Consider the following 15,473-nt stretch of genomic DNA (forward strand, 5'->3'; position numbering starts at 1 on the left):
TAAGGCATTCCCTGGGAAATATCCCACCCTCTTCTACCCTCTGACTTCACCACCTCAACCAAGCTTCACAATTTTCATTGCTGTGTATAGTATTAAATTGTTCATTTAAAACTTATACTGTGTGTGTGTATATATATATATAAAATATAGTCTTTTGTCTGATGAAAAAAATTTCCCTGGAACCTAACCCCTTCCTCCCCCCTTTACATTAATTCTTATGGGGAAATTGGATTCACTTAAGATTGTTTCACTTAAAGTCGCATTTTTCAGGAACATAACTACAACGTTAAGCGAAGAGTTACTATATTGCCAGGTGCTAGGTGTTCAGTAGCACTGTGTGTACTTGGCACTTGCCTACCTGCTTGTTCCATTGCCGCTCTCTAAAGTGTCTTTCTACATCTCCAGCACCCAGTGCAGCTCAAAGCGTCACAGTGTGCCCTGTCCTACTGACCTAACAAAATACCGAGGGGCTAACTGTTACTGCAGGCAACAGTTACTGCTGCTGCTCCTTGTGCAATGCGACGTTGGTTACTTTTCTGCAACATCCAGGCCAAAATCTGACTGTCCCTGTGCACAGGGGCTGAGGACAGGGAGAAAGAGCTGGGCAGAGAGAAGAGCCTCTTCCACCCCCTCTTCCCAGTAGGCACCAATATTAAGACAGACGTAGTGTAGTCTCTTGGGAACTAGTCTGGGTTCCCATCTTACATATCGGTGCAGCACAGCCCCTAGGAGGCAAGGCCAATGTGGCTAAGGGGGGGGGGCCCTGGCTCATCATCCCTGTGCACCTGCTGTGGTCTGACTGGGGATGCATGTTGCAGCTTTGCACAAAGTGACAGCAAAGCTGCAGCTTAGCAATCTCCTCACCTGTGCAGGGAGAAGGCCGACGCATGGGCTCCTCCCTCTTCCCATTCATGCTGCAAAGCCAGAATCCTGTCCTACCCTTTGCCTGTGGCTTTCGGGAGGACAGTTCCTCCCTCATGCATGGGAAAATGCCACCTATTTACTGTCCCCAGATAGGGGCTGGACTAGCTGTTGGAACATACATCTTGCCTTCCTCTCACTAGAAGGAGTTGGTGGCTCTTTGTAGGAGGGATGCCTTATAATGGATCCTGTGTGCTTGTGACATCTATGTAGCTCATCTGTCCCCTCACAGGAGACAGATTGAACAGAAAATACAGAAATAAATAATACAATTGCTATCAGACACGTTAAAATACCCCTGGAATTAGAGCCAAAGTTCCCACCGATGGCCCCAAAGGCCATTTGCTCAACCCAAGTCTGTAGGGCTGCAGGTGGGAAGGGCGTATTCTCTGAGATGAATGAGCATCAGACTGATGACCATACACAACATTTTCGCACCACTGGGATCAGTTTCAGCACTCGTCCCTTCAGATCAGCTGCGTTCTTGGAGTGCCATCTAGTGGCCACTTCCATAACCTCCATCATGTGCATTCCCAAACACTGGCCTTTGGTTCCATCCTAGCTCAGGCTGATAACTGAGTTGCCACTTATACCCACGTATACTGCATGTGCTCTACCCAGGCAGTGAGTCTGGTTTGGAAGCAGGTATAAATGGTACGGTGATGGTGGTGTCTCTTACTTATGTGCTTTGTTGTTAATGCCAACTGACCAGGCTGGGATGATGATTTCGTCCGGTTTCCAGGTGACCCAAGAGCAAAGCCTGCAAGTAAGCTCAGCGGAAGGTGTCTCGTCCCAAACAGCTGGTCTTTCCATCTGACTGTTTGATGTGCGAGGATAACCTGGTTCGGGAACAGGCCAGGGCGCAGGACTATATGTGTGCCGTTTGCTGTTGCTCTGAAGGCACATGGCCGCCCTTCAGCAATGAGGTAAGAAGATAACTTGGTTTGGCTGTTTCCTGTGTTGGAGCATGTGGGTCCCATGAGGTGGCTTCTCAGACAACATGCCCTCCTTCGCTCAGCCACCTGGTCCGATATGTAGCACACCAGTCCGGGCCCTTGTGCCACAGGGGAGCATTGTATAGGAGAGCCAGCTTGGCATGAATGGTGCCTTGGAGCTTCTGGTCTCCTAGTTCAGTGGCAGCAGCCAGGGCCAACAGGAAATAGGCAGCAGCATCGTGTTCATCCTAACCACAAAGGACAAGGGAAAACATGAGGGACTGGTTTGAACTGAAGTGCCCAGTCCTGGAACTGGACCAGGGCCCAGTCCCTGGATCTCTGACTACACTGACGTGGGACCCCCCGCCCACCCCGTTCTAGCAGCTGAATTCCAGGATAGGCATAGGGATACTCTAGCAGATACTCCAGCAAGACGATTATATTCAGCACTGCACACCATGGAAAGACGCGTCTCACCTTCAGTTTGTGCAGGGTCAGGTTGCCAAGGCGGCAGTAAACCTTGGAATAGTACATGGCCTCTTCCGCACACTGCAGCACTGGAGAGCACAGGGCAAGTGTCTTCAGATAGCAGTCCTCTGCCATCTCATACATCTGCAGGAAATAGTACACCGTAGCCAGGCGGTGAAATGCAACCAGCTCTTGCAACGGATCTCCTGGAAAAAGATATAATGATACTGCAGCCAGCTATATATCATTGCCATTCCTGGACAACTGAGCATGGAGCCCACAGACCCTGAGGAATTCTGGAATGGGTGTGCTTCACAGTCAGCGGAGGCGTGGACATCTGTGAATGAGGGGATGGGTGAGAATGGACATGAAGATGGTCCAGTGGAGACATGGCCATCAACAGGATCATTGTCACCATCGGCACAGGTTAACAGGGGATTACTGCCTCTGTGTATATAATTCAATATATAATTCTCTGGGTATGCACGGGCTCTTTCAACACAGGCTGCAGCTAAGAGCTGTATATTGGCATTGGCAGAAGCAATTCTTGCCCAGGTAAGCTACTTCCATGCAGGGTGGTGAGGAGTCCCATTGGGGAAAGAAGAACCAGGGCAGTGAGGTATCATCCCATTACAACCACCCTGAATATCCCAAGCTCTGGGAAAACAACGGTCTCCCCCACGATAGCGCGGGAGAGCCGGGCATTCCATGAGACTATCAGCTGGGGCCCCAGCCATGTGCTTAAAGAAGACTTTACCCGAGACAGTAAAAGACCATCCAGAGCCTTCATTAAACTAGGAGCTTACCTTCCTGGCCAATACATTCAGACAGACTTTTCTCTCTTCCCCCCCACCCACTCACTCTGGAAAAGACATGGGGACAGGCAATTCCGTCTGATGCCTGGGGACCAAACCACTCACCTATGCTGCTGCTGAGCCTGGCTGCCAGCGTGGCAAATTCTAGGGCCTTCTCGTAGCCCTGCAGGCCAATGTGCAGCTCTGCTAGCTTATTCAACAGCCGCAGCTCTGTCCTGGTGGCCTTCAGTTTCCTGGCCAAAGGCACAGCACCTCCCTGGGGAGAGAGGGGACAATAGCCCATAGACATCTTGGACAGTTCCAGTTCAAACCCTGCACTGCACAGAGTAGCCCCAAGGTGCCAGCTAGAGAAGAAGGATGGTGCAGGGATCAGGGCATGAGCCTGGGACTATAGAAAGCCAGGTTCATTTCCCTGCTCTGCCACAGAGACCCGGTGTGACTTGGGCAAGTTGCTAAGTCTCTCTGCCTCAGCCCTTACGCACAGGAGTTAATAACACTTGCCTACCTCTCAGGGGAAAGCCCTTGCAGACGCTATAGTAGCAGGAGCTGTGTAATAACCATAAATGGCTTCTGCCCTCAGCCCAACATACTTGGCACGTTCTGTCCTTGGCTGTTTGCCCTGCCATGAAGCATCCCTACAGCCCACGCACTTTCCACCACCCAGTGCCCTGCAAGCCTCAGAACTCAGTTCTCCTGGGTACATTGTAATTCTGTGTAAAGACAACCACGGTTTCTCGGTATATCCTGTGAGTTTCCAGGGAAGCAGCAGCTCAGGCTTCCTAGGAAACCCTGTCCCGTCTTGCAGCTGAGCTCTTACTGAGGCAGAGATGTCTGGGCTTCAGAGCCAGGTTACTTGATGCATTGTGCCTCTGGCCATGCCCAACAGGGTGCAATGGCCGTCTTTGCTCTCTCATGCTCGGACACATCCCACCTCCCCACCAACACCTTCCCCTTTCAGCTTCTCTGTTGCCCTGTCTGAATGACTTCATCAAACATGCCGCTCCGTTGGAGATCTCGCTGTGGCCATTTGCACAGCAGGGTCACACTGATGCCAATGCTTTGTGGGGTAGGTACCCTGTAATATTCCACTGCTTGGTGCCTGTTTCGGTTGCCATTGAAAAAGATATCCCCAGCCTCTTCATACAGGTCCATGGCCAAGAACAACTCTCCTGGTTTCAGAGCAGTCTGTATGGCTGCCTGGAAGGAGAAGGACTCAGGGTGAGAGCCTGAAAGAGACAGCCTGTGAGAGCACCACATTCACACTCTGCGTGATTTTTTCACTATAACAATAAGAAGTCTTCAGAGCTGAGTATATGCATAATTTGCAGCAGCTATGCATGCAATTAGGAGACCAACCGGTCATTTGCATTTGGATGCACAGTTACTGCTATGCATGCACAGCTAGCCTACGTAAGTGACATGCGTGCAGTTTTGACATTAGAACCGGAATATAAATTGCCATGCAGCGGTGATGTGCCAGACAGACATCCCTGGAAACCAAAGACCTCTGAGTATTATTCCTCGGAAGTGGAACAGTGCAGCCAGTGACTGGGCAAGCTTTCCCCAGATGCTGCCCTGCCGCTGGGCTTCAGCCATGACTTGGTGGAAATACCTTGAAGGGTGCTGAGGGAATCAAAATCTAGAGGGGAAAGACCAGCTAAGCCAAATGTATGGCTGGAGAGAGCGCGTGGAGGTGTCTGGGCTACATTGACATCAGTGGGGCAGCACCCACTTGCTTCAATGATGAATTTGGCTACAAGATCCTATTTAGGTCATCTCCCAGCCAGTGCAGGATTGCTCCTTATTGTACGTTTAATATTATAAAGAAGCTTCTCTCAGACTGGGAGAGCTGCACAGTTGGGAATTGCTGCCTGATATTCAGCCTATACTTCCCCTTCCTTAATGAGAGGTCACTCTCCACTGCTCATTAAACCCGTGGCCTCCCTGCTGAAACCACCCACCAGGGCATGAATTATTACCATTGATGATGGTGCCATTGATCTGCCTGCTGTGAACACTTGACCATCAGGAAGTAGGCTGAGGCCACCCATTCGTTACACACAGGTCAATGAGCAGCCATCTGATCCTGACAACTTCCAGTCACTACTGTCTAGGTTTAGATTCATGCTGGTGACATAAAGGTGAATGTCTCTCTCCTCTGTTACCAGCACTAAGCCCCGTGCCAGCCAGTCCCACCAGTTTAAAGGGTTTCTGATGCTGTGCATCCAGGCTGTTGCTTTACTGCACATCCTAGCAGCAGATCACACCATTAGCAACCCTCTGCTCTGCTTAGTCTGGGGCTGGTGGGAGGAGCACCATCTTTAAAGGAGATTGCTTCCCACAATCAATGTTTCCACCAGAGATTATGGGCTGTTTTTCCCCTTTACTATTCAAATGCTGGAATCATAGAAATTAGAGATGGACAGAACCTACTAGATCATGCTGTCCAGTCCACCCCGTTGGCAAGATAGAGTTATTCCCTATTCCACGTGGTCTAACGCTTTGTCCTGCCTATTCTTAATCCTAAACAATGGGGCTTCCACCACTTCCCTTCGGATATTGCTCTTTAGTCTATATGGCTTTCAATGGGATTTGGGCACCTAACCCGACAATCCCTCTGAAAATCCCAGTTTCTATTCTCACATGCTGAATCCAATGCCTTTCACTCAGGAGGTCACCAAACCCCAGTGGTTGGAGGGAGAGGCTGTGCATGCAATAACTGCTATTCCATACACACCAGTGTGGTCACTTCTCCTTCAGTTGGTGGTTTGCCAGTTAACAGTGAGGTAGGGGGACCAGACAGCAAGTGTGAAAAATCGGGACAGGGGGTGGGTGGTAATAGGTTCCTATAGAACAGGGGTTGGCAACCTTTCAGAAGAGGTGTGCTGAGTCTTCATTTATTCACTCTAATTTAAGGTTTCGCGTGCCAGGAATACATTTTAACGTTTTTAGAAGGTCTCTTTCTATAAGTCTATAATATAGAACTAAACTATTGTTGTATGTAAAGTAAATAAGGTTTTTAAAATGTTTAAGAAGCTTCATTTAAAATTAAATTAAAATGCAGAGCCCCCCAGGACCCGGGCAGTGTGAGTGCCACTGAAAATCAGTGCCGAAGGCGGCACGCGTGCCATTGGTTGCCTACCCCGCTATAGAAGAAAATGCCTCCAATATCGGGACTGTCCCTATAAAATAGGGACATCTGGTCACCCTACAGTGAGGGGACCCTCTGCATGGTTGTGATCTTCTTGCCGAAGACACTCCTAGCAAATGGATGGCTGGATGACAGGTAGCCATGCCTATAGATTAATAGCAAAGAGCTGCCATGGCAAACGCTTCCAGCCACCCACACCCTACCTGGAAGTACATTTCCACCAGCTCATCCTCTTGCAGGAGATAATAGAGCCTCCCAGCCTGCAGCCAGGCCTGAGCCGCTTTGGCCGTCTCCCCCAGGTCAATGAAGATCCTTAAGCTCTGTTTGGTGCAGTCCAGAGACCATCTCAGGGACCTGTAGGGTTAACAAGTGATCAGTCATTACAGAGGGACTTGCATTCAGACTTGCATCTGAAGAAGTGAGGTTCTTACCCACGAAAGCTTATGCTCCCAATACTTCTGTTAGTCTCAAAGGTGCCACAGGACCCTCTGTTGCTTTTTACAGTCATTACAGAGAAACCGTAAAACCGCAGCTTGGCAAAACATCCTGCATTCCTTCCCCCTTTGTCACAGCCCCATGTGGACCACCTTCCTTTCGGCCCCCTTGCACTAATCCCAAAGGTTACTCCTGTGCAGAGCAAATCACTGCATGCATAGTCCAACTACACGAGCCATGAGCACTTACACACATCAGCCCTGCAGTCAGCAACATTTGGTTCCCCAAACACGTCTCTCTCCCATTCACTCCAGCTAAAGGGGAACTTCCACTAGCACCATACCAGGGCCTAGCTCCTCTTTCCAGGCCACTAGGGGGCAAACTGACAAGCACTTGAGCGTGTCATTTTTCATCCAGCAGGGGGCAGTGGTATGCAGGCATACCAGCACAGTATGGCAGCTCTGCCTCTTTGTTTATTGTCCTTGGGGCTCCAAGACTTCAGCTGTCCTTTTAGTTCAGGGAGGGAACGGTTCACAGGACAGGTGTCTGCTTCCTACATTCCTTCCCCCACAGCTCACTGTGACCTCGCATGGGCAAGTTAATATCCAAATTATTGCATGACCACATGCCTGGCCAATTAAATGTTCCACAGAGATTGGTGCTAACTCAGTGATACATGTTTGCCTTTAAAAAGCGAAATACTACAGTTGTCTGTCAAACTCTACACACCTCTCTGTCCCCTCTGGCCTCATCTGTTCAAGAGATAAAGAGGTGACTTGATTACAGAGTATAATACCTTCCTGGAGAGAAAACAGTGGGTATTAAAGGGCTCTTTAATCTAATGGATTAAACAACAAGAACCAATGTCTGGAAGCTGAAATCAGACCAATTCAAATTAGAAATAAGGTGCTAATTTTGAACAGGGAGAGTAATTCATCATTGGAACAAACTACCAAGAGAAGTGGTGGATTCTCCATTGCTTGATGTCTTCAAACGAAGACTGGATGTCTTTCTGGAAACTCTGTTTTAATCAACACCAAGTTATTGGGCTCAATCGAGGGGTAACGGTGAAATTCTCTGGCCTGTGATACACAGGAGATCAGACGGGCCCTGATCTAATGGTCCTTGACAGCCTTCAAATCTATGCCTCAAGAAATAGAACCCCTGCAGAGTCACCCAAGGAACAAGTATTTGATAATGGGCTCTTTGATCTAGCAGACTAAGTTTTAGCGCAATCTTGACAGATTCTTACTGGAAATAAGGTGTACATTTTTAACCGCTAGGGTCATTAACCACTGGAACAACTTACCAAGGGTTGTGGTGGGTTCTCCATCAATGGCAATTTTTTAAATCAACATTGGATGTTTCTCCTAAGAAATATGCTGTTGTTCATCAGGAACGATTTGGGGGAAGTTCTCTGGCCTGTGTTATACAGGAGGTCAGACTAACTGATCACAATAGGCTCTTCTGGCCTAGGAATCTATTAATCTGTCTGTGCATCGAGGGGCACTGGAAGCAAGGTATTTCCCCTAGGAGGTGTTTCCCCCTAGAATTTGGACCTTCAGTTGATCTGATAGAGCTCTGAGCCTATTGATCTCTGTGGTACCATGCAAGACCCATCATATTTTTGCTGATTTAGAGTGTCAGAGGCTGAATTCCTACTGTGGTTAGGGACAGCGACTAAGTCCTAAAAAAATAAGTGCTGGAACATACTCCCAGTACTTCTGGTACTATCACTCAGTAATGGAAGTACTGGAGCACCAAAAGAAAAAAAACAAACAAACAGTGCCAGAACAGCGTTCTGGAGTGTCCAGCACAACTCGAGCCCCTGGTTAGGGAACCCCTTTCGGCTGACATTAAGCCAAATTCCTCTCTAGCATGAGTCCACTGGAGTCAGCAGAGTTACAGAAGGGGTGGATCTGACCCAGAGCCAGTTCAGTTGGTTATAACTCACCTGTTTGTACTAAGCTCTCTTTATTGCATAAGATGCTCCTATCACAGCCTCTTAAGGAGATGCTTATTAAAATTTTCACTCTGTATCCTGTGTGCCAGGTCAGAGCAAGGCTGCCAGCTCTTACAACCTCAGGCAGTATGCAAGAGATAAGGCACTGTGTGCATTTCCATGTGCTTCAAATATCAGGAACCACTACCTGTTTTAAATCCTATTGCATAATGGTCACCATTAAAATTTCAACATTTGCCAAGTTACCATATAGTTGTATCTGTAATTAAATCATTTCCCCCTTTACTTACAATATGAGATATCGGCAGAGATGGTGTAGTAAAAGCTGGCAAATGTTTCCTTTTCCATTACTTTTGCTGATAGAGTGTGAGGCACAGTAAATGCTATGACACACATATAATTGCTCCTTCTTCTGGCCCACTGGAGACCCTGCCCTGTACATCTGAGAGGAAGCTGTTGGTCTTAAGCAGAGACTCCCAACCAGCAACCTCTGAAATGGGTATGGCCATGGGACTGACTTACTTGGGTATGTCTAGAGTCTGGTAGAGCCGGCTGAGGGTCTGCAGGACTTTCCCTTCTATCTCTCTGTCCCGAAGCTGCTGTGCCAGGGATACCCAGTGCTCATGGTAGGTAATGCAGGCCCCAAGATTTGGGGATACTTTGCTGTAGAAATGGCAGAGGGACTCAGTGATATGAAGCTGACCTGTATGGTATGGGGAGGGGGTACGATTAAATGGGGTACATTAGAGACCTAAGAAGATGCAGCAGAAAGGCATGTACCTTCTCTGTATACCCTCCTCCTCCCCCAACAAAACCCTAATTAATACACTCACTCTTCACATTGTGTGACTTCAGGGCAAACACCAGTGCCAGCTCATAACAGAGTTTGCTGTCTTCTATCCTGTGCCTGCTCACCATGGCCTGTGCCAGCCACAGCAGGACCTGCACCAGCTCTATCTCTGCATCTTCCCCACCCTGGAGTTCAATGTACAGTCGAACAGACTGGAGGAAGTAGCTCTCTGCCAGCTGGGTCGCCCTGCACGAGAGAGTCAGGTGTCCAAGGTTGGCCAGGGCAATCGCCTGGTTCCGCCTGTTGCCAGTCTCCTTAGCTTTGTTTAAGGCCCATAGGTAATTCTCTGCTGCCTTCTTCACCTGTCCTTCTTCTTTGAGGGCGATGGCCAGGAGGTTGTGAACTGCCCCATCCTGAGTAACACTGTCTGTCTCGCGCAGAGAATGCAGGAGCCGCAACATGATCTCCCTAGACTTAGCTGGCTGGCTGGCCAGAACATACATCCACCCCAAGCAGAGGGAAGATTCGAAGGCCTCTTCCTCACTCATCAGTCTGCCAAGGGCTACAGCTCTGGCCGAGTAATAAAGTGCTCCATCTAACATGCCATGCTGGAGGTACATTTTGGACAAGACAGAACACAAGGTCTTCTGCATGGACACAGCTCCACTCTCGTGGGAGAAGTTCAATGCATGCCTGAGATATAGGCAAGCAATTGCTGGGATGCTGCTCCTGCCCAACTGGCTTCCCAAGAGCTTGGAGATATTTTGGAGGACTAAGCCAGTTCTCCATATGGGTGTCGGTGCCCCCTTTATGCCACTGGGAACAAACAGCCTGGTAGAAGCCAACGTGATGTACGGCAAGTACTTCTTGTCATAGAGGTAGCTCAGGATAGGGGTGGTGTCCAAGCATGTGGCACTGGAGTCCTGGCTGGAGAAGCAGGTAGAGAGGAACTGAAGGCGCTCCACAAAGGGCAGGACCTCGTCATATTTGCCCAACTGCAGGAAAAGCTTGACAACAAGAAAGCAGGCCCGGGCCTCCAAGGGGGCATTGCCCACGACGATGGCTTCCCTCAGGACGTACTTCACAACCTCCAACTCGTTCTCGGAGCTGAAGAGGTGTCCAGGCAAGCAGGTCAGCAGGGCCACCGCTTTCCCCAGCATGGAGGAGAACTTGTGCCTCATCTTCTGCTTCAGGTAGATGGCGGCAAGGTTCACATACAGTGCAGCCAGTAGGGGCAGATCATCAAACCCCTTGTCCATGACACTCATGGCTTCTTCAAAATAAACCCGGGCCTGGGAGAACTTTACCCTCTTGATGCACATTCTGCCCAGAAGGAAACAGAGCCTGGTATGAGCCCAGCCTTGGTGAGTCCTCTTGGCACAGTTTCTGGAGGTTTCAAGGTACAAGACCAGTTTGTCCTCATCGGAGAAGCCATAAAAAGTGGAGCGGAGGAAGGAAAAGGAGAGGTCATAGAAGCTTTGGAAAGCGGCCACATAGCACCCTTGGTTAAGGAAGGTCAGTATGGGGTCAGAGACTTCAGAGTCCTCCATGTGCCCAGCGTTCAGGTCAATAAAGAACTTGGGGTCATCGAGGTCATCTGGCTCCCGCAGAAGAAATTCTTCCAGGGCAGTAGGGGGTGCTTCGCCCTCCGAGCTAGACTGCTCTGAGTCACTAGGTGTGGACAGGCCGTTTGCAGCAGCTTCCCCAAAGGTCTTGAACAGCTGGACATCCTTACACCCCTGGAGAGCAGCCTCTGAAAGGGACATATAGACCACAGAGAAATGTTTCCCCACGTGGAGATTCCTCCTCCAAATCCCGCGGAACAGAGTACATCTCCCCATTCACATGTACTCACCAGATGGCCCTCCTGGGCATGTGGCTGTGGGTTCGAAACCAGCTACACGGCCAACAGAAATAAAACATGGTCAGTGCTAGCAGCCAGAGGCAAGTGCTGTAACTGCAAAACCTGTCCTGGCAGGGTTCCGCTGCCCTCTCTCCAGGATGCTGAATCTCGGCTAAACTATGGTGTTCTGACTCAATGGAGTGGATTTATTTCTATATTCATACTCCATATTCAGCTAGAATTTCAATTCCCTGCCCCACGTCCTGAAGGGCTGGGATCAAAGCAAGAACATGGAGAACAGTTCCCAAGACCGTAGCAGGGTTTTTTTGATTGGGTATTGGCAACATCACACCCACACAGGAAACGAGAGGGTCTCATCTTTTGTGGCTCAAGATCTTATCAATGCCATCTCTCCCTGATACTGAGGCACTCCAGGGAGCAAATTGCTAGTGGAGGGGGCAGGGGCTAATGTACTTTCTGGGGATCAAGCCTGTCTTCACTCTCATTATGTGTGCAACACCCTCACCCCTAGAGGCTTGCTATTAGGGGACACACATGCTCTGCCTTTCACACTCCTTTTCGCATACTCTGGATATGGCAGGTGATGCATTTAAGGGTAATTGCCTTGTGTGTGCAGAAAAGTGTCCTTTAAAGCACAAAGCTAGAAGGCAAGAGAGTTTATAATGCTGCAGCTCTCTTGCCTCCCATCTGAAGTGCTTTACAGACATTAATGGATTAAACCTCCCAAACCGTGGTAGAGCTAAATATTCTTATCCCCATTTTTTAGATGGGGGAATTGAGGCTGCAAGGTTAGGTATCTTGCCAAAAGATCACCCAACAAGCATTGGGAATAGAACCTGGGAATCCTGGCTCCCAGCCCCCTGCTCTAGCAAGATGTCACTTCTGTTCACTTTAACCATTTAACAATCTCAGAATCCCACCGCAAGCCCAGACATGCTGTGCTAGAGAGCAGAAGTGGGGACATCTCTGCTCACATACGTTGTGTTTCCCACTTGACAAGAAAATCCTTTGAATTCTTTTTGCCTCTCAACATTAAGTCCTTTTGAAAGGGCTTCACTAATTCGTCCAATCCTGGCAAGCTAGGCCCATCTCCCGAAGGAGCTGCCTCAAACCACAAGAAGGTCATTTACTATGGGCTACGGTGCAGCATTAGCACCTACACACAGGTTACCCAAGGCCGGGACCAGTTAAGTGCAGCAACCTCTACTGGTGAGTTACAGTTTAGGGCTAGGATGACCCTGCCTGAACCAGTCCTGGAATCAGATGAGGGAAGCACTCTCCCAAGTTACAGGTTGTGTTAGCAAGGCCCAGCTCTCATAGGTCCTGAAGCAGGTAGGTCTGGATGGAGACCTCCCTATAACTTCTAGGATTTGACCAAGACACGGCCCCTCCTGCACGCACTTAGCACCTTATTTCCCCCTTGAAAGTCTGAATGTGGGTATAAGACAGGGAGCTTGCCAGAGACTGCCAGATTGGCCCCCGTGTAAGGAGAGACAGGGCTGCAGCACCAAGGAGGCATCTGGGGGCACTCACCAAGCCTGTACACAGAGGTGATGTCTGTGCGGGCCAGGTCCTCGAGAAGGCCGGCGTAGTGCTGCTCGCTGCCATTGCCCAGGAGAAGGAGAAGGGAGGATTTCTCTTCTTCACTTAGAAACACTGAACACTTTCCCCTGTGTTTGGGGCACAAAGCAGTGGGAATTAGGCAGTGCAGGTCTCCTATGCCACTCGCTTCTAATCCCCCTACCCCTCGCCACAGCTCTACCACGGGGCAGAGACAGGGCTCCCAACCCTTCCACCACCATCAGAGCTCTGTCATGGCTGGATACAGGAGCCCAGCTCCCCTCCCCCATCAGAGCGCTGCCATGGGAACACAATGGGGTTCTCAGCCTTGCTTGCCTCCCATCCCTAGGCAAATCCTGCCGGTGGAGCTTGTCCTGGAGCTGAGGCAGGGCTGCCAAGCCCACCTCCAGCAGTGCTCCACCACAAACTGGTGGCAGGGAGCCCTAGTCCTGAGCAGCATCTAGGAGAGGAGGCCAGGCTCTGAATAACCCCACCTTACTGCACCACGTCCCAGGTGAAGGCCAAGCAGCTGGAGTGGAGGTAGGGAATGCCAGTCTGGCTACTCAGCAGGACTGGGCTCACGGAAGGAGATGGGCTCCCTCTGCCCTGCCCACATCCAGGAGTGCTGTGCTGGGGTGCACAGGCAGACTCCTCCCAACCCCCAACACATACCCAAGGTGAGGGGCAAAAAGCCTTATAGAGGAAAGGAAGCTCCACTGTAAGAATGCTTTCACCAGCCAGAAGCGAGAACAGAAGCAAAGGGAAGGATCTGATTTTTAACAGGCGCGTGGCCCTTTACAGAGGAAGGAAAATCTGCCCTAAGTGAGACGAGAACCTCTGCAGAATATAAGCGATCAGCAGGCCTGGAGCGTACACCTACACTGGAGGTGTAATTTCCAGCTCAGGTGGAGGTCCGTGCGCTTGTTTGCCTGAGCTAGCATGCTAGAAACGGTAGTGGAGGTGTGGCAGGAGGGGCTAGCCACCCGCAAAGGTACCTGGGATCTCAGACAGGACAACAATGGCACCCCCTTGGCTGCACGACTGAACACAGCTGCAGAAGCCCAAGGCTATGTTTGTGCAATCTCCCTCTCTCATGTACGGGGCAACTAGGGGTATTAGGCACAGGTGTCAGACCCAGTCAGGCCAAGGGGGCTGCATGTGGAGGACAAATTCTCTGCCCGAGGCTTGCAGTTTGGAGGGGGGGGACAACACCTCCACCTGCCCTCTCCCCAATCTACACCCATGGTATGAGGCACTCCATTTAGCACTTTTATGTGTGTTTTTAATAGGGCTTTTATTATTTGCCTCCGGGAGCCACTTCTAGAGTAGAAAAAAACATGCGGTCTGGCTTCCTCACAGGACTTCCACCAACTAGGCAAAGAAAGCCACAAGGAGACAAGATCTTGAGTTATCCCACCCCCAGAAATGGCTGTCTGAGGCATCGGAAACCCTGTGAAAAACAGACCCAAATGCTAATTCTATGAACCTGCAGTCCCTGTAGCGGTATCTCTAGTTGGGGCCTACATCCGAGAGAGCCCACTGCCAAGGGCTGTACGGGGTAAGGGCGTTGCTGCCTGCCTCATCTGGTGGCTCTTGCCTTTTCCTTTTGATGGTGTTGGAGCGGGTGTTTACTGTCCTCAGCATGGAGCTGTGACAAAGTGGCTGCATTCTCCTGGAGAAAAGAACTCTCTTGAGTGCTCTCTTCTGCCTCCTTCGGGGCTCATTATGTATTGCCATAAGAGGAACCTGCAGCCTCTTTGACAACGCTACCTGGCCAATAAACATTTACAACTGATACTGAAAGGGTGGAAAGGAGCCAATTGTTGTGTGACACTAAAATGAGGAGGAGGAGCAGCACACAAGTGTAACTAGGGTTACCATTCGTCCGGATTTACCCGGACATGTCCTCCTTTTTGTACTAAAAATAGCGTCCGGGAGGAATTTGTAAAGCACTCACAATGTCCGGGATTTCCCCCCTCCCCGGCAGAGCAGAGCGAGCGGCTGGGAGGGCTGCAGGAAAGTCCCGGGCTGGACTCCGGAGCAGCTGGAGAGGACCTCCGCCTCCCCCCTTCCCTGCATTCTGAGCAAGTGTCTCAGCACAAAGTGCAGCCCTCCCCTTTTGCAACTGGGAGCGGTTTCTGCCATGCAGCGTAGCAAAACGGGAGCGAGAGCACTTTGTGCTGATACAAGGGCAGCTCTCCCCTGCAGCCCGGTCCTGACCAGGGACCGGGTTTTGTTGTGCAGGGCCAGGGACCGGGTTTTGTTGTGCTGGGGAGCTCAGCCATGTGTCCGGCTGGCACAGAGCCCAACACCCTGTTCTGAGCAGCAGGGTAAGGGGGCAGGAGAAGGGGCAGAGAGGTTCTGGAGGGGGCAGTCAAGAAACGGGGGGGGCTTTTTGGGGGGAGTGGAGAAAGTTTTGGGCAGTCAGGGTACAGGTAGGGGGTGGGGTTCTGGAGGGCAGTTAGGAGCAGGGATCCCAGGAGGGGGCAGTCGGGGGACAAGGAGCGGGGGGGGGGGGGGGGGGGGCGGGGGGGGGCGGGCAGGGGGCAGGAGTGGGGAGAGGGATCGGAG

General features: G+C 50.5%; 1 protein-coding gene across 5 annotated transcripts in view; it reads right to left on the minus strand.

The window, feature by feature from the left end:
* Positions 1-286: 286 nt before the first annotated feature.
* SH3TC2 (SH3 domain and tetratricopeptide repeats 2) overlaps positions 287-15,473 on the minus strand; it is a 28,342-nt gene continuing 13,155 nt past the window's right edge. For 3 of the 5 annotated variants that reach the window (XM_034779057.1, XM_034779055.1, XM_034779053.1), the window contains exons 10-18: positions 12,876-13,012; positions 11,334-11,375; positions 9,522-11,231; positions 9,211-9,391; positions 6,494-6,644; positions 4,214-4,336; positions 3,245-3,395; positions 2,334-2,530; positions 287-2,104 (exon numbers count right to left, since the gene is read on the minus strand). In XM_034779057.1, the coding sequence (XP_034634948.1) occupies positions 1,913-2,104; positions 2,334-2,530; positions 3,245-3,395; positions 4,214-4,336; positions 6,494-6,644; positions 9,211-9,391; positions 9,522-11,231; positions 11,334-11,375; positions 12,876-13,012 (2,884 nt within the window). In that variant the 3' untranslated portion in view covers positions 287-1,912. The remainder of the gene's footprint in view (positions 2,105-2,333; positions 2,531-3,244; positions 3,396-4,213; positions 4,337-6,493; positions 6,645-9,210; positions 9,392-9,521; positions 11,232-11,333; positions 11,376-12,875; positions 13,013-15,473) is intronic. The other 2 variants (XM_034779054.1, XM_034779056.1) reach the window with 2 other exon arrangements.

The sequence above is a fragment of the Trachemys scripta genome, chromosome 8 (genome assembly GCF_013100865.1).
Source record: "Trachemys scripta elegans isolate TJP31775 chromosome 8, CAS_Tse_1.0, whole genome shotgun sequence".
Classification (NCBI taxonomy): Eukaryota; Metazoa; Chordata; order Testudines; family Emydidae; genus Trachemys; species Trachemys scripta.